This window comes from Crocodylus siamensis, chromosome 4 (genome assembly GCF_052110815.1).
Source record: "Crocodylus siamensis isolate JL-2025a chromosome 4, ASM5211081v1, whole genome shotgun sequence".
Lineage (NCBI taxonomy): Eukaryota > Metazoa > Chordata > Crocodylia > Crocodylidae > Crocodylus > Crocodylus siamensis.
Genome location: NC_143398.1, coordinates 6,660,388 through 6,679,582, shown reverse-complemented (window position 1 = coordinate 6,679,582; position 19,195 = coordinate 6,660,388). Strand labels below are relative to the sequence as shown.

The following is a 19,195-nucleotide window of genomic DNA, read 5'->3' as shown; positions in this document are numbered from 1 at the left end:
CTGCCACTGCCATGCATGTGGCCACAGATGGACGGGCCAGGCACAGGCGTGCTGCAGCATCCAACGCAACCAACCCTGGCCACCGACCTGAGCTCCACCTCTAGGGATTAGTGAAGATCAGGGGCCAGCACTGGAGGCAGACATGATTCTGGGTGCTCAGCTGGTGTCTTATAAGCTTTCCCTGCTAGATGAGCTGGTTCTGAGCATCTGAGTTTCACAGGGGTTGTGGTCACCTCTGAGGTAATGGCGACTGGCATGAGAAAAAACCGTGTACAGAGGAAGTGCAGCAACTTGCCCAAAGGGCAGAGGGTCCATCTACTCCAGCAACGGGGGTAAAAGAGCACTCACTCTTTTCCCTGACAAAAGGCAGGGCAGTATAGCACCTTATAGATTCATTTGTTCAGAGTTAATTCCCTGCTATGTTACCACCTAGTGGGCGTGCCTAGACATGCATTTACTGCACAGTAACTTACTGCGCAGTAAGCGGTTCTTAGACCAGCATCTACACGTGTAGGCATTGCAGTGGAGTAATGCTGTGTATGCACCGACTTGGAAGTAAAGTTACTTCCAAATCAACCCACACAAACAGGGTTACTGCGCAGTAAGGTGTCTACAAGTTTCTTACTATGCAGTTACTACTCAGGAGTAAAGTTGCTACCTGAAGGTACCTTACCCCGAGTCGGCATAGTTACTACACAGTTTGGGTGTGCATGTGTAGATGTCCTTCCATACTGCGCAGTAATTTTGAGTTTCTGCATAGTAATAGATACTCCCAGTGAGGTGCATCATGGGAGTTTTAGTCTCCCTTGAAGGCATCCCGAATGAGCCACCCTGTGATAAGTGGTGGCCAGAGAGGATGGATCACTGATCTGACTAGCAGACAATGCCCATGTGAACCAGTTCATTGCCTGGTGAAGGTGTGTGCCTGCGGACTTCGAACTGGACAGGAAGAGGAGAAAACAAGAAGCCCTGAGGACTTAGATGGGCTTGATTAGTAGCCTTCCTACCAAATGGCTGCAGATCTGACTTTCTGCCCTCCCTGTTAATACACCACCATCAGCAGAGGAGGAAATGCCCAGAGCTCTCTCTCAGCTGCTTCTCCATAGAGGGAACTTGTTCATAAGTGTGCAAAATGCAGAGTGCGGGTACATCACCTATCAGAGCACAGCCTCAAGGGAAAAGCCTGGGCCCACATGTCGAGGGCCACTGATATCTAGGGACTCCCAGCTGTGAGCAGAGAATGCAGCAAACTTCTCCCACACAATCCACGGCAGCAGCATGAGCCTGAACTAGCCCCAGGTGTGATAAGTACATGCCTGGACACCCGTGATGCCAAAGGAGCTGGCTTATCAATGCCATGCGGATGCTCCCTGTCATTGGTCAAAACGTTGGCTGACCAGACAGGCATGCTTCCTACCCTCACCTTGGGGAAGAGCCTCCCCAACCCAGATGTGCCCAAGACTTAATGGTATCAAAGTGGGGCTTCCTTTAGGTCTGCCAAGAAGCCATTTGTGATGGTGGCCATTGGGATGGGGACACTTGCTCACTGATATGCACTGGCTCATTTCACATACTCCTGGACAGTGATCTGATGACAACTTCTGATCACAATAGTTCAGAGCTGATTTGCACCCCCATGGTAACCTAGAGGTGAAAGGCTCCATATCCCAGTCTCATTTTCAGTCATTCCCCCAGGATTTATTCTAACATAAAAGAATTCAAAGAGACAACTGAGAGAATAAAAATAAAGAAACCCTGAACTCCCAGAAGAACAAAGGACTTATGCTGCCTCAGATCAGTCTTGTTTGAAGTCTGGGAAAGTTAAGTCACAGGAAAGTTAAGAGGATGAAACAAAGCAGCCACGACTGGACATGCAGGATTTGACTGGCTGGCTTCTTGTTAAATGGCTAAAAAATCTCAGAAACTATGGCCCTAAGAGCTGGAGATGGACAACAGCTGAACAACTCCACCAAACCCCAAAAGGATGTGGGCTACTGACTGTTTCAAGGAGACACTGCAGGGAGTTGGAGCTCTTCGTTTCATGGTCATCATTTCCAATCCCAGGTGGACTACAGTCAACAGGAGTTACCAGCTGGGGGCCTGTATGAAAGGGGTCCTAGCTCGGTCCTTAGTGGGAGAGTGTGAACAACACGAAAGCACTGCTCTAGCTATCACTGGTGTCATCAGAGATGAAACCACACGGTTCCTCCACAGCAAATTCTCAGTCTCAGAAAAGTTCCCTACAGAAGGAATGATAACACTTATTACTTTACTGGTATCTCATTTTGAACAATACTAGAAGTCTGGCAATGCCACTTGCTGGCTTTAATAGCTGTCTGCTCCCAAGCTAGTGTGAACGAAGACCAGGGCCGGAGGTAACATAGCATGGACCCTGGTAGACATGTCCTGCGAGCTGCTGTTTCTAGGATCTCCAAACCTCTGCTTGGGGTGTTCTGTGTTAAAGCTGTGTCAAGCTCGGGTTGTTTGATTGGCCAAGAAAGAGACACTGCTACATACCCCAACAGGAAATCAGAGGACATGAACATGGTCCCCATCCCCATCCTCCTCTTACCTACCCCAATTCTACAACCTAAACATAGTTCACACACAGTTACTGATCCTAGCCTCATTGGTGGCCATGGTGCTTTGTATAAACACGTCTCCTTGACGGACTTGCTCAGTCTATTTTGAACTGCACTCAGCTCTTCACAGTGAGGACAAAAAGTCCACCCCCGCAGTGTATGTCAAGATGAAACCCAGGGGAATAGGGAGCTCTATGGAGACACACAGATGGATCAGAGACAGCCATTAAAGCTGGCATTTGTTCCCATGAATGCTGAATCTGAGCATATTAACTGGGGGCATAAGACTGGTCATGAGGTCAGGGGAGCCCTTTCTGCTCCCGCAGAGGAGCAGGCAGAGGAAGGGAGGATCAATGCTTCTTACCAACACGTTGTACTGCGAGACGGAGATGTTGTTGGGGTGCACAGTGAGCCGGACGCACTGCTTCATCTCCGAGGCGAATCTCCGGGGCTCGCTGGACCGCTCACATCTCTCCTTCCTTGTGCACCTGCGTAAAGGAAACAGAGTAGGCCAGGGATCAATGGCACGTGGTCATGTGGGGTGCAACGAGAACAATTCAACAAGGACAAAGCAGGACTCGACAAGTAACACTTTGCCACCATCTCCTGCGATCTTCGGACTTTATCACCAGGCCCAATTGGGCAAGGGTTCAACAGGTCCCACGACCCATTTAGGACAGGAACTGAAGACCATGCCCTGTCAACACTGCAGTGGGAGCTGCCAAGCACATTTCCTGCAGGCTAGAATCACTGCACAACCCAGTGGACTTTGCTGGTGCTCCAAGCCCTACACGGACAGCATCCCTGGCAATGAAGCCACTGCAATGAGGAATAACATGGACATGGAGTGAGGCCAACCCATTCCATATGGGCAGGTACGAGCATGATGTGATGACTCCACCTGGCACTGTGGGAAAGTGAACAGCTCTAGAGGCAAGTCCTCTATTTCCCCATTAGCAGAGAGCAATGCAAGCATTTCTCACCCTGACAACCTTACGCACCTCAACCCCAAGCTTGTCCAACCTCCATGGTTCCCATGACCCCCGGCCTCCTTGCTGAGCTGTCAGTGAGTACCAGTGGGATTTTGGAGATGTGGACTCCTATGACTTTGGATACTACCACCCACCCAGAGCCATGGGTCACAGAGAGCTTGGTGACCAGTGTCTTAGCTGCCTGCGGAAGGTTTAGGATTGAAAGTGTGGTCGGGGGTAGAAAGGTAAGAAAGATTTATTGACTTAAGAAAAACACAACTACACGTAGTAAGAAGACAAACGATGACAGACAAAAACAATTCACGTCAGCAACTTATCAGCAGTCCCTCTGATGCCTGATACACAGCAAGCTTCTCTTTTCACAAAGTTCAGTGAGGTCAGGTGTCCCCGAACAACGCTGTCTGAGGGGTGCCGGGAAGGACCCTGGAATGCAGTTCCTGGGCTCCTCAAGGTCCATGGGCCCACTGATCCAGGCAACAGCTAACTAATCCTTTTCACAGAGCTGCATCTTCCTTCTGAATAGTTTCTAAATATTTCAGCTAATTTATAGCTTCTGAAGGACACTGATAACGTACGACCACTTAGATTCCTTTTTCTTCAACTGTCCTTAGACCGACCAATAGCAATACAAGCCTTGCATTCCTTTGATAAGGTAATTTTAACTGCACCACAGGGCCTTACTACTTCTACACTTTGCTAAATTTACTAGGCCTTACTTTATACAAGGATTCACTACATCTTAAACTATCATTAGGCTTTTAGCAACAACTTATAGCTTAATAGTTAAACAAATACAGAAAAACACTTGATCTAATCTTCATAGAGCCTTCAGCAAGCACTTTTATCACACAGACATACTTTTCAGCTGCCACAACCAGCTTATAAAGACAGCCTGTGCCACTATGCACACCAAAGCTATCTGAGAATACAGGACACATACCTGCTGCAGTACCCCTGTACGGGTGGCACCTGCCAACTCCTGTGGTCACTGCAACTCAGCAGAGCTTGAGAGTAAGAAGTGAAATCACCTTGAAGCTGCACATCATAGGGGCTACACGCTGTGCCCAACATACAGACTCCATGGGAGAAGGAATCCTCCAGGGGAATCCATGCCCCTTCCCTGATGGCTTCCCACATTGCACTGCCTTATGGGTGCCTACACAGGTGTGTCATTTAGGATCCAATTGTTGAGAATGGACTTTGGTTTGGAGAACTTCATTTAGGATACCCAAGGATAAATCCTAACGATGTAGGGCAGCTGCAACCCTAGGGCAGAGCAATAGAAGCTCTGGGTGGCCTGCACCTTGGAAAACCAGGTCCTAGGTATCCCAAACTGAGCACCTCAAAGACTTGACTCCTTCATGAACCGCCAACCTGGTGCCTCGGCTTTTCTCATCCACAAAATGGGCTAATAGCCACTTCCCTGTTTCACAGCGGCTGTGAGAATTGAGTCATATAGGTGCTGCACTCAGACTGTGATGGGCATTAACTGGTCTTATAATAGTTCATATTGCCTCTGGTCCTTTCCAACAGCCCTTGCCCCTTTGTTTTACCTGTGGCAGGGTAGGATGCTCTTGGGGTTTTGGGGGCAAGATGCCTTGTAGTCATTCAGCAGAGCACTTTTAGGACTAGGCTGGACAAGCAATTGGACAGGATGGTTTAGTCAAGGATGGTCCTGCCTCAAGCAGGGGACAGAGTGCCGGATCTGATGACTTCCTGCAGTCCCTTCCAGTTTTGTTTGTCTGTAATCCTACAAAGGTGTAAATATGGGACTCTAATATGAGTGACTAAGGCTGAAACTGTTTCTACCCCGATCTGCTTTTCACCAACATGAAATGTTACTCACACTCATTGCCAACCCCTTGCAGTTAGAAGGAAAAGATCACCTAGAAATCCCAGGGTTAATCTACAAGGACAGCTCCTCTTGCAGGCCAATTACCTTTGCCATTAAGTTAATGTTATGACTTGCAGAGGGCATCAGCAATGGCCCTTGTTATTAGAAGTGCTATTACCCCTGTTAAAATCACCTATAAAGGCTAAGTGTTGATGTGAAATTATTTACCTATACTTTGGCTTTTTCAATTCCCAGTGAGGTATTTGTGTTATGGCTGTCCCCCAAAACATCACGTGTTCAGACAGGGATGCTCTCTTACTCTTTGCATACACAGTGCTCTGAAAAATTATGTCCTGACCCATGAATGGGGTCTCCAGGTGCCACCGCGTGACAGATTAAATGGCTAAAGTAATCAGGATATTACACAGAAGGGCTTTGATTACAAGGCAAGAGTTCCTGATAGGTCCAAACCAAGCCCAAGATTTTGGCCTTTCTGATCCCAGGGGAAGCCTGGATCTGAATCCAAACTTTAGGCTTCTCTCTTTTAGTTGAACCTGGCTGAAACGAGAATTGTCATCCAAACCTCAAACTGATGAATCTTTCTTGGTGGGGGGAAAGTTGGTGGAAGAAGGGGGCCCACGGCAGATCTCAGTTCTTCCCCAGAAGTTGTAGCCTGGTTTGGAAAATGATAGCAGCAAAATATCGGGGCAGTGACATAATGCACCCCTTTTACCATCCCAGGAGTCTGCTTTACTGCTGCTGTGTGCTGCACACAGGATTTTAAAGGCTGGGTCTCTAGAGGGCTGGAAGGAGACAATGTTAACTGCTTGGTAAACCGCAAGTCCCTTATCTCTGAGCAAATGCCAGTGGGAAATGCTCATTGGAGATCCTTGTACAGCACTCTCAGAGAACCAAATGGGCACAAAGATCCCAGCAGCATACAGAAGGGAACACTATCACGTGAGCAACCCCTCGTGGGAACAGCTCAGCATGAAAGACCTCCGGCTGGCCTGATATCGGACTACCAAAGCATTGCAGAGATGAGTTTTGGGAGTTGACTTCACAAACCGTTCCTCTGATTGCAATGTTAGGGACTTGTCCTGATTGCCTAATATTAATGAGACCAACAGGAAGCCAGGCTTCTGGTGTGTCAGCCCTTGAGGTCAGCCCTTACTCTCAGCAGGCAGCCAGAAGTGAGTTAGGGAGCTTAGAAGGGGAGATAAGGCCTGTCAGGACACCTGGGTACTATCATCTAATACGTGATTCAATGGTGAAGTCTCCAGGGCAAGGGCTGGCTTCCAGGACTGACTTTACAACAAAGCCCTGAGTTCACCAAGGCCTCATGGTGCTGTGGAAATAGCACTACTAAGTATACCCTGAACTATGCTGGTGTCATGCTAACGTTACAAAGGCAAGGACTCGGGAATTTGGACATGCCAGAATTAAAGCTCCGTGGGCACCTCTAATTTGCACCCCTCCCCAACCCCTGCATGCATATGCATCCTAGCACTTGGTTTAATTACACCCTAATTAACATCCTAATGACAAAATCAAGCACAAGCTGGCTGAACAGAAAAGCTGCCGGGTGGAACGGAGCAGCGGGCGAGATCTGCAGCACAGACCTCTGTCCCCTGGGCTAGCAGGGCAAGCAGCAGTGGTAGCACATTGCCATCCTCTGTGGGAACCAGTGCTGGAGGAGGATGAGAGGCACCTCTGCCTGACAGCAGGGGAATGTGGGATTCAAGGCTAGTGCTTGTGGGTATGTCTACCTTTGTCCACCACAGCCTGTCTCTGCTCTTCTCTGCTTCGTCTCAGCTCCTGCATCCTTCCCACCCCTCAGCTCCAGGCTTCCTTGTGGACCCGTAGCTCCCGGTCCCATCCCCAAGACTCTGGCCCACTCGACATTTTGAGCCTGGTGCTTCAAAAGCTGCTCCCGTGGCCAAATGGGGGTGACTTCCCACGGGAGCGGCAAAAGGCGCGTGGACCTGACCCCCCCACCGAATTTCAAGCCCCAACGCAGGGAGGTGCTGCCACTTGTCCATGCCACTGCTACCATAAAAGTGGGCAAAGCAAAGTCATTTGCCCCGCGCTTGTTCTCAGAAAGGACTGATTGGTTTTTTTACTGAAATTAAAAATCAAGGCAAGCAAACAAGCAGCCCACTCGAAGCAGCCGCCAAGCGCAGGAAACGACCAGCCGAGCAATTCGAGTGTGGCAAAGTTATACATAATGGAAAAGGGGGAGTCTTATGTTAAGCAGCACTTGCAGAAACCAAGCCCCACTGCAGAAATGTGATGCACCTCACATGTGAGGCACTGAACGGCCCATCCGAGGGAAGCTATGGAATGAACTGCCTGATTAAATGCAAACCGCTCCACGGCCTGATCTAATAAAAGTCTGTATCTGCCCTGATCCCCAGAAGGTTTCTTTAACTCTGCTGTATTCCCTTATCTGGCACATCCGATGCCCTCTCCATTACTGCTTACACAGGAAAATACCTTGTACTGCCAATAATTCTGCTTCCCTTTAATAAAACATCAGTAACGAAAACATCAGGTCTATCAATACGCCTGGATCCGTTTCCACTGCTGCATAATCTAATTCAGAGCTGTTCACACTATAATTAGCTTGGGCAGTGTTTCCACCCAATGGCATTGTGTTACACTTAAGACACATAAAATGCCATATCCCACCCCTGAGCTTATTCTCATAAGACTACGGCGTACAAAAACCTGCTTCCCTCCATGCTGTAATCGCTCCTGCTCTTTTCGCATCCGCTGCACATCGAACAGTCCCAGGTCCTGCTTTTTCTCCCTTTTTTAGTATGAAGAAACCTGGTCCCATTGCAGACCCATGTGGGATGTGCTTTCCTCCTCAGCTCCCAGGAAGAATAAATATGGTTAACTCCAACCCTCTGCTCTCTATCCACTAACCAATTACTTTAATAATATTAAATTAATGCTCTGCTCTTCTATAGCATCTTTCATCCAAGGATCTCACAGGGCTTTGCCCAGAGCTAATTAATCCGTGCAACATCCCTGGCAGGTGGAGAGCGTTCCCACTTAGCGAGGGGAATGGAAGACACATGGGGGTCCGCAGCACAGTCTGGGGCAGAGCCCAGGAGGTTCAGGCACTGGACTGGGGACTCAGGAGACCAGGGTTCAAATCCTGTGCTGTCCAGAGATGATGCTCATGTCACTAGGCAATGCATGCTATCCACCTGGGGCAGATTAGCAGCCCCTTACCCTCAGCAAGGAGCTACTATAGAGGGTCTGTCTGTGGGTGAAGGGTGGGAGCAGTTACTTGCCCTGGGAAGGGTAGCTGTTGGATGAATTACCCCTTCCCTCCTGAATGCGGGGGGAAGGGACCCCATTGCCCACCTGCCCTTGGTGGTGGCAGCACTGGGGCACCTGTCTGGTGCAAGGGGTTTTGTAGGATGCCCATGGCTGCACAGAGGGACTGGTGTGCTGTCTGGCTCTTGTTTCCTGTTGATGGAGGGAGGCTTTCTGTACAGACATTGTTCTAGATCCCCCAAGGCCCCTGCTGTACGTATTGCTCTTCAATCAGGACATGCTCTTTTATAGCCAGGCAGTCCCCAGAGCGACGGGCCTTTCTTTCATGCCCATATCTGACAATAGGCCGGCGTTCTGTATCTTTCGTGATGACAAATTAAATGCATTTAAAAGTCACAACGGCCCTCGTGCCTACCCTTTCTAACCGTCCTTACTTTCGATGGTTTCCGAACCCCCATACAACGGCACCACGGGCTTTTTGGCCCCGTGTTGTTCAATGGGGAGTTTTGAATTCGGGCGACGTGTCCCACTGTGATGGGGCACGGGGCCTCAGGGCCGTGCGCAGAAGTACGGGGCTGTTCTGCTGACCCCAAGAGCCGGCTCAGGGGGGTCTCACTGTGAGCGACGCTGAGCAGCACGGCGAGTGGAGACCCATGAAGAGAAGGGAAAAGCCCCCTGGTTCAACCAGTTGGGGAGCAGGAGCAGGGGCAGCAGGGCGCGCGCGTGCCACATATGTACCCACCTTACCTCGCCGGCGAAGGCAGCAGCTGTGGAGGAGATTTCTCCCTAAGGTAAGTGGGGCAGAGGGTACAGTGCAGCTGAGGCAGATCCGGAGGGGAACCCCTCTGGAGCCCGTTTAGCTCACCCGACAGGGAGCCGCGCTCCTGAGCCACGTGCGGGCAGCACATGTGAACAGGCGCATGCTGTAAGGGCGCGCCGGCGTTCGCGTAAGGCGAGCGCGAGGTAGCTGCCTGGAGCGGCTCCTCCAGTGAGCAAAAGCAGCAGGCACAGCTCTGCAGACGTGGTGCAGACGCGGCGCACGGCTGCCAGGGCCCTGCCCGGGCGCGGCCGCCTGCCATGGGCTCTTCTGAGGCCTCCACCCAGACGGAGCTCATGGCGAAGTCGGTGGCCCCTTGCCCCCCGTCTGTGGGGGGGGCTCGGTGGGGTCCTGGGGAGGCCTGGTGGTCCCCTTGCCTGCCCCTCCTGTGCATGACTTAGGGCCCTGGAGGAGCAGGTGGGGGAGCTCCAGGCTGAGGGGGACAGCGACACGAGGCCTGCATTGGCGAGGTTAACCAGCGCTTATGCAGTTGGTGCTGCCAGGCAGGCCTTGTGTTCCTAGATAATGCCCCATGCTTTCAGGCGGGGGACTTGCTGGGGTGGGATGGGCTTCACCTCTCTCCTAAAGGCAAGCGTGTCTTCTCTTCCAGGTTGGCTGATCTCATACGGCGAGCTTTAAACTAGCCTCACCAGGGGAGGGGGGCGCAGGAAGACGAGGAGACACCACCCAAGCAAGACAGGTGACAAATGCAAGGAGTGCCCAGGTAAGAAACAGGGGTCCAGACAAACTCCCAAATCGAGGGGTGGCACACACAGCTAGGCAGGGCCTTAAATGCCTATATACCAATGCTTGTAGTATGGGGAATAAGCAGGAGGAACTCGCCCTCAGAATAGCCAGTTCAGACCCAGACATAACAGGGCTTACAGAAACATGGTGGGATTCATCCTACGACTGGGCAGTCAGCATTCGGGGCTAGAGGCTTTACAGGCGGGATAGAGAAGGAAGGAAAGGCAGGCGTGGGCGCTCTGTGTCAAGGAGCACTGCACATCCTCTGCCAGCAGAATGGGGTCAGAGGGGCAAGCGGAAGTGCTCTGGGTCAAGATACAAGGGGGCCATGGGGAGAGAGATCTAACGGTGGGGGTCTACTATAGACCCCCCAACCAAGGGGAGGAGCTTGACCGGGCCAGCTTGCAGAGGCCTTAAGGCAAGGGATGTAGTTGTCATGGGTGATTTAAATTACTCGGACATCTGCTGGGAGGAGCAGTCAGCCAGGTCGGACGTCCCAGGGGGTTCCTGGCCGAGATACAGGACCTCCACTTAATCCAGAAGGTGCACCAGAGGAGATGCCCTGTTGAACCTGGTCCTGGCCACAGGCGACGACTTGATAAGGGGCCTCCAGGTCCTCGACCACCTGTCGATAGCGATCATCGCTTGCTAAATTCACCATCCAGCGCAGGGTCTCGAGGGCCTGCAGCAAGGCGGTAGCCCCAGACTTCCAAGAGGGCCAACTTCAACAAGTTGAGATTAGTGGGAGAGGCGCTGGGGTTCTCGAGAGCAGGGGAGCTCGGTGCCCAAGTTGGGTGGTCGTTCCTTAAGGAGACGATACTCAGGGCCCAAGGGGTGACTATCCCAACAAGAAGCAAGGGGGCCAGGAGTGCCTGAAAGCCCCCCTGGCTCACCAAGGGTGTATGGGAATGCCTGATTGCCAAAAAGGCAGCGTAACCGGTGGAAGGGAGGTGCTATCTCCAAAGAGGAGTATACCTCCTCTGCTCGGGCCTGTAAGAGGTCTGTCAGGAAAGCTAAGGCGGAAATAGAGCTAGGACTTGTGTCCAAAATCAAAGATAATAAAAAGTCCTTTTTCCAATATATAGGGAGGATGAAGAAAGGCCCGGGAAATGTGGGGCCCCTACAAGATCCTCTGGGCAATCTGGTGGTTGCACTAGAGGAGAAAGCAGACCTCTTTAACCAATTCTTCACCTCCGTTTTCTTGTGCAGGGACCAGGACTTCCCCACCATGATGCAAGACAGACTCGAGGGGAATGCCTCCAGACCTCAGGCTGGGGAGGACCGGGTTAGAGAGCTTCTGGAGGGGCTGGACATGTTCAAATCAGCAGGTCCAGATGGTCTGCACCCCAGGGTGTTGAGGAAGCTAGCTGGGGTTATTGCAGGGCCCTTGGCACGGCTTTACGAGCGCTTGTGGTGCTTGGGCCAGGTGCTGGATGACTGGAAGATAGCTAACGTGGTCCCCATCTTTAAAAAAGAGAGGAGGGAGGACCTGGGCAACTATAGGCCCGTCAGTCTTACCTCAATCCTAGGGAAACTCTTTGAGAACATCATGATGGAGTGTATCTGCAATGGGCCGGCCTCAGGGATGATGCTCAAGGGCAACCAGCACGGTTTCCTTAGGGGCAGGTCATGTCAGACCAACCTGATTGCCTTTTATGATCAGGTCACAAAAGCACTGGATGCAGGTATCGCCGTGGAGGTAGTCTTTCTGGACTTCAGCAAGGCCTTTGACACCGTCTCCCACCCCATCCTCATTAAAAAACTAGGTGACTGTGGCATTGATGCCTACACACAGTCAGATGGATTGCAGATTGGCTGAAGGGTCGTACTCAGAGGGTGGTGGTGGATGGGTCATATTCGACCTGGGGGGAAGTGGGCAGCGGAGTCCCACAGGGCTCGGTCCTGGGGCCTGCGCTGTTCAATTTCTTCATCAGCGATTTGGACGACGGGGTGAAATGCAACCTGTTTAAATTCACTGATGATACCAAAATGTGGGGTGAGGTGAGCACGCTAGTAGGGAGGGAAAGACTGCAGCAAGACCTGAATAGGTTACAGGGGTGGACTAGCAAAAACAGGATGCGTTTCAATACTGACAAGTGCAGGGTGCTGTACTTGGGCAGTAGTAACCAGCAGCACACTTATAAGATGGGAAACGCCCCTCTTGAGAGCACGGAGGCAGAAAGGGATCTTGGAGTGATTAGTGACTCCAAGATGAACATGGGCCAACATGCGAGGTCACGGTTGGCAGGGCTAACTGGACCTTGTCGTGCATCCACAGGAGCATCTCAAGTAGGGACAAGGAGGTGATCCTCCACCTCTATGCAACACCGGTCAGGCCACAGCTGGAGCACTGCGTCCAGGTCTGGGTGCCGCACTTCAGGAGGGATGTGGACAACATTGAGAGGGTCCAGAGGAGGCCACTCGCATGATCCAGGGACAACAGGGCAGACCCTACAATGAGAGACTACGGGACCTGAACCTGTTCAACCTTCACAAGAGAAGGCTGAGGGGGGACCTGGTGACCGTCTATAAACTCACTAGGGGGGACCAGAAGGGTTTGGGAGAAACCTTGTTACCCCTAGCGCCCCCCGCATAACAAGGAATAATAAGTTGTTGGAGAGGAGGTTTAGATTAAACACCCGTAAGAACTACATCACGGTCAGGGCAGCTAGGAACTGGGACCAACTTCCAAGGGAAGTGGTGCTGGCTCTTCCCCTGGGGATCTTTAAGAGGAGGCTTGGTGCCTACCTGGCTGGAGTCATCTGAGCCCAGTTTTTCTCCTGCCCAGGCAGGGGGTCGGACTTGAAGATCTACAAGGTCCCTTCCAACCCGACTTCTGTGATTCTATGAATCAGCCCAAGAGGAATTTTTTCTTTGGACACCAGCCCTGCCTCATATTTCCTCCCCTTTGCTTGCAGTGGTCAGATAATGCATCTTTTTTTTTAAGGAAAATGTCAGTGTTTAATACAGAAGCATCCCACGTGGATTTTGGTTTTGACCCAACATGGCCAAAACCCAACGTGAAGTCATCACACCGTGTACGTTCCTGCCCATATGACACCAATTGGCCTTGCTCCATGTCCATGTTATTCCTCATTGCAGTGGCTTCATTGCCAGGGATCCTGTGGGTGTAGGGCTTGGAGCTCCAGTGTTTCTGCGTGTGCTCAGGCTGGTATGAGAGACAGCCGGGTGCAAGGAAGCTGGGTCTGTGCGGCCCACTGGATTTTACACCGGACACAGGGGAGCCCAGGACAGGGGTCCACATTTTCTGTTTCCCATGGAAAAATGCGGATTTTCTCCTTTAAAGGAGAAAAACCAAGGAAACCATAGGTTGCCCCTGGCAGGCTGGCAGAGATCCAGCCTGCAAGGGGCTGCTTGGGGCTGGGGGCAGTGGGAGGAGGGCGCTCAAAGTCAGGCGACCACGTGCATATATATGTGGGCATGCATGCACATGGCTGGCAGTATTGCCAGGCAGAAAATGATGCAGAGCAGCTCCTGTAGCTCCCTGCTGGTACGCCTATGGGGTGGGGGGCATAGCCGATGCAGGGAGAAGGTAAGGGGGCATAGGCGATGTGTAGGGCAATGGGGGAGAGGGCAGGGAGGCACTGGCTATGCGTTGGGGGGCATGTGCCCCCTCAGATTTCATTGCCCACAGCAGGGCGTGGGTCTGCAGCCTGGCCACCAGCACCAGGCAGAAGCCGCCTCTGTGGCCCAGTGGGCAGGATCCAGCACAGGAGGGTGGAGTGGGGTGGGGAGGCTTAGTGCTGCCATCGGCATCACCACTGCCACCAGGAGCACCATACAGTCATGGCTGCCAAGTACCGTACAGCCATGGCTGCCAAGGTAAGGCCCCTCTGCCCACCAGGCAGCAGCAGGGGGGCACAACTCTGCGCTGCCACAACTGGTGCACTTCACTTTGATGGCCATGGTGGCACAGCTGGTGCAGGGCTCCCAATGATGGTGGTGGCATCAGTGCAGAGTTGTACCCCTCTGCTGCTGCCAAGTGGGCAGGGGACACCTCACTTTGGCAGCTACGGTGGCACAGTGCTTGTTCCCATGCCAGGTCCCACCCACTGGGCCACTAAGCTGGCTTCTGCCCGGTGCTGGTCTTACCCCAGCAGACTTTGACCTCGGCAGACTTCCTGCCTATGGCGGGGGGCTGGAGTTGCAAGGTCCCTTCCAGCCCCCAATGTCTATGAAATCTATGACCAGGCTGCAGCCCCATATCCTACTCTGGGCATAGAAATCTGGGGGGCACATGCCTCCCATTCCACTCAATGTGTAGCCTATGGCGTTGCCTATGCCCACACACCCCCTTCCCCACACGCTGGGGGGGCTAGGGCCTGGAGGCCAGGAAGGAGGGGCACCAGCAGTGGGTTGGGAGTGAGGGGCATCTGCAAAGCCAAGGAGCTGCAGGTTGGGAGTGAGGTTGGGAGTGAGGCTGCATGGCTGGAGGGGTGGGAGGCTGTGGGTTGGGACTGAGGGGCAACGGCATATCAGGACTGCTCAGCACCACAAACTTGATGGGGGGACAGCCACAGCTGGACCCCCATCCCGGTGAGCAAAGGGGCAGGAGGAGCTCTGATTTTCCACAGTAAGTGGAGAGGGGCTGGACCCAGAGCAGCAGCAGAGGGTGGGGGGATGAATTAGGACAGGACCCAGAGCAGCAGAGAAGTTAAAGGACTTGCCTAAGGGCATGCAGGAAGTCAGTGGCGGAGCTGAGAGCAGTTCCAAGGTGTCCTGAATCCCGGCACCCTGTCCTCACCACTGGATGGATGTCACTATGGGACTCAGACTTACACCAGGTGCAATCCATGGAGGATCCCCAGGCCCAAATGCTTGCATGTCAAGAATAAGAGGAGAGTTATCTGCTCTGAGAACAGAGACGTGGCACTTTGCCTTCTCACGTGTGCTCGGTGCCAACTTCTACTCAGCAGTTCCCCTAAAATCCTCACTCAGATGAAACCTAGGACTTCCTGCCCTTCCTCCCTACGCAAGGCTGGAAGAGAAAGCAGCTTAATTTCTTCCCTACTGCCTAAAATAAGGAATCCCATTAAGGTCAGGTAGGCTGTGCACAAACTGGTCGGCAGAGGGAGCTCCGTGGAAGCCAAGTGCAACCATGACCTGGCGTATTCAAACAGCTCGAGGGATGCTCACTTGAGCCTAGAGATAAGATGCGGAGCCAAACTGAGAGCATTAACTCCCTTGGAGGGGTGTGAATGTGGCAGACTGGGTCCTCCTGATCTCTCCCTGGTGGTCTGAGTGTCCTGGCAGACTTGGACATGACAGCCTGTCGCTGCAACGGGGTGGATTTTGCCTCTGGATGCCAAGTGGGGAGCAATGAAATGAGGAATGGGAGAAAGCAAGCTGGTATGGGTCAGCCTATGCCCAGCCTGGCCTCTCTCAAGATCACCCCTGCTTGCAGAGACAGCACATCTGGGAAGGAGGGAGGAGGCCTGAAAGTTGCCTTGGCCACTGCCAGATCCTGGTGATTTCCTGTCCGGAGTTGAGAAGTGGGAGAAAAAAACTATGCTGCACCCACACAGAAAGTTTAAGGTCAGTTCCAGCAATGTTTTGACATTTCCAGTCTCCCCTAGGGTCCTAAGGAGAGGAGAACCAGAAATGTCAAGTTGCAGCTATAATTGACCTTAAGCGGGGTGGGATAATGTGGGGGATCTTGTTGGGGTTTTTTCCCCTGATCTCTCCACCAACCCTTCCAGTTGGCAGGCACAGGGCCTTTGGCTAGGTTGCTCTTCCGTGCTGCGGGAGAAGGGGCAAAGGGCCTGCAAAGGGTTCAAGACCACCTGGTATCTGCTGGCATGGTCACTGAAGGAGCTTGTAAACACCTCCAAAAGAAAGCGGGGAAAGGAGGTGAAGTTTGGCAGGGCACGAGAGCAGGGGCATAACCAGGCACTGGGATCTGTTAGAGGGGAGAAGAGCACGCTCAGGACAGCAACCTCAGCTGAGATCAGGCCCTGCTGTGCCAGGTGCTGCACAGGCACCTGGTCTCTTGCAAAGCTCACGGTCTAGGGTGGCAGGGCAGGAAGGAAGGGCGATCGCCCCGATCCATGCACGGGCTAGCAGGGCCCGCACAAGGTCATCTAGCTCAGACCCATGCTCAAGGCAGGATCACCCCTGACTAAACCATCCCAGACACATGTTGGTCCAAACCTACCCCTAAAAGCATCCCTTGATAGTGTCTTTGGGATACAGCAGGACTAAGCAGTTTGCCCAAGGTCACACCAGAAGGCAGTGGCAGAGATGGGAGCAGATCCAGATTTCCCTCCATCTAAGGCAGTGTTTAACATCCTTCCCCTATGCTAACTCGTGGTTTTGGGTCATTTAAAGCCAGCTTGGGCAAAGGTTGGAGCAAACAGCCACAGAGAAGAGCTGGAGTAGGCCATTTGCCCTGGACCGCTGGCCTGACCAGGAGTTCAAGGAGAGACCGGGGGGGGGGGGGTCAAGAAGGGAGAAGCTGACCCACACGTGTCTGCCAACCCTGTTACTTTGCCAAAGAGAGGGCCGATGATAATTGCTCTGGCTGCTAATCTATTCTAATGCATGGTAATAGAAGCCGAATTTCTGCCCTGATAACTCGCCCTGCTTATGCTGCAGAACCTCAATCCCATCCCCGGCCCCTTATCTCCGTCCCCAGGTGGGCCCCTCCCTCCGTCACAGCGACTGAATAAACACTCCCCAAGGCCTCGAGGGGACACGGGAGCCTGAGATTTCCTCACCCACCCCCTGCCCTGCAAATCCAGGCTCTTAATCAACAGCCCCCTCCCTTGTTGGCTGCGGATTGTCTTGTCATTGCTAATCTTGCCCGCGGGTGCCCTGTGCGATGGGGGCCCTTAGCTGGGCAATCGAATGAAACCCCCCCTTGGGCACAGAAGGAACCAAACATCCCCAAGAAGGCCAGCACCAGCTCCCACCAGACCTGCTTGTGTTTGGGGGGGCAGCGAGGAGGGGGATTCCTTGTTCATTCAGGCCCCAAAACATTTTGCATGCAAATCCCTGGCAGCTCCGAGCCTTTGTCCCCTTAGAGAGCTGGAAGCTGCCTGCTGGCACCAATGGCAGGTGGCAAGGAGCCGGAGGGAGACCAGGAAAGGGAACAAGGAGACCCGGCCCGCAGCCAGCTCCATTCAGTGCTCGAGAGACCCATCTCCCCTTCCAGCTGGGCAACGCCCACCTTACATGGAGAGCCCTCGAGATCAAAGATGCCAACGCAGGCAATGCCAGAGCACCGGTCAAGTGCCAGAAGCCAAGCAACTCATGGTTCATGCTCATCGGCGGGGCATTTCAATGCACAGGACCTCGCTGGGATTAACTAACTCTGTTTGGGGGCCTGTTTCCACAAGTCCCCAGTTGAACCCGAGGGGTGGAAGGGACCTCCAGGTCCAAGCACTGCACGGTCGAGGCATTCGGTCTTCCTAGACAGGTGCTTACCTCGCCTCATCTTGAACAGAAGTCCTGCCCCATCCAAGATCTGTAGGCAGGCCCTCAACCCCATGCCTACAAGCTGCTGTAGTCTGGGCCTCTGCGGGGTGCCACTGCCTCGGGCCAATTTCCACCTGATGCTGAAAGTTCATTTAAAATGGTAATGACAATAAAGGGCAGGGCTGAGTCTTCAGGGGCTCTGTCCTGCGACTCTCGTAAAACTCCCGGCTCCAGCTTCTTTGCTTTGCGGCCAACCCAGTGTAACAAAGGCCAGAGGCTGGACGTGGGAAGAGACTCCCATAACACACCCAAAAGCCAGGGAAAGGCTCGAACATGCGTCCTGGAAGCACCGAGCTATAGTCAGCACAGAGCAACGCTGTGAGCTTGGAGGCAGCCAATGCCAGAGAAGAGGTCTAGGCCAGCTGGAGGAGGCAACGAAGCGCACCATCCTACCCGTGCACAAGCAGCTAAGGATTGAACGGAGTGGACAGTCCCTGCTGGGTTAGCTGGAGGCACGTGGCTTGAATAGCGTAAGGGCATCTCTGTAGAGAGCAGCCTGGTATCTCTGAGGAGGCTATAAAGCGACTTTCTCCAGCACCGAATTCACTTACAACAATTTTAGAGAAAATTAAAAAGAAGAAAGGGAGAGAAAGGAAACAAGGGTGGGGAGATAAGGCAAGTAATTAATGAAGGAAATTACTTTTCCCAGAGAGCATCCTATCATGGTGGTTCTTATTCATGCTCATAATATTTGTGTTTTCCCTGGGACCCGGGGAGATAACACCGCCAATACTTCCGTGCACTTCTGCAGCCTCTCCTAGGTGTGACTCCTGTGAGAGTATTATCCAAGGAAGCAGTGCTGGGCTCCCGACCTCAGCCCCATTCAGGGAGCATCTCCAAGTGATCGGGGGAACAAGTCCGAGCCAACTCCAAGGCTGGACTATATTTTCCAGGGCTGGCTGTTTCAGGTTGTTACTGGAGGGTGTCTTCTCTCCTTCCTGGCTGACAGAGCCCTGCAGCAAACCGTCAGATGGGCAGGATGCTGTGGATAAGGCCAAGGGCTCCATCTTTACCACTGGCAGCTCTTCCACAGCTAGCATCACCGTTTGGGACCTGAGGGCAGCATTTATACAGGCCGGCTAGGATACCAAGCCCCACATTATACAGCATGGCAAGACCTAGGAGCAAACAGCTCAGACAGGCTTTCGCCTGGCTTCGTCACCCACCGCCACCTCCCCATCTGCCCACCCCTGGCGCTGCACCCCTTCTCTTGTCTTGCTCCCAGTAGCCTGGCTAGCAGACAGAGCTGCTGCTTATAGCCACAAGCCATATAGCTTATAGCCTCAGATAGAAACTGTCCCTCTGGGCCTAAACTTTTCTCATGCTCTGAAGCATGACCTAAGACCTGCCAAACCACTCCTCTCCGGACTTCCAGGGCCATCAGGGAGCCAGGCAATCTGCACCGGATGAGGCCTGTGGTTCCTTCTACGAACGA

The 19,195-nt window shown here is 52.8% G+C and overlaps 1 protein-coding gene across 1 annotated transcript in view; it reads right to left on the bottom strand.

Annotated features, from left to right (window-relative positions):
- Nucleotides 1-19,195, bottom strand: part of PLXNA4 (plexin A4) — a 533,592-nt gene that overhangs the window by 151,913 nt on the left and 362,484 nt on the right. The window contains exon 6 of the mRNA XM_090041550.1: nucleotides 2,947-3,070. Within this exon, the coding sequence (XP_089897676.1) occupies nucleotides 2,947-3,070 (124 nt within the window). The remainder of the gene's footprint in view (nucleotides 1-2,946; nucleotides 3,071-19,195) is intronic.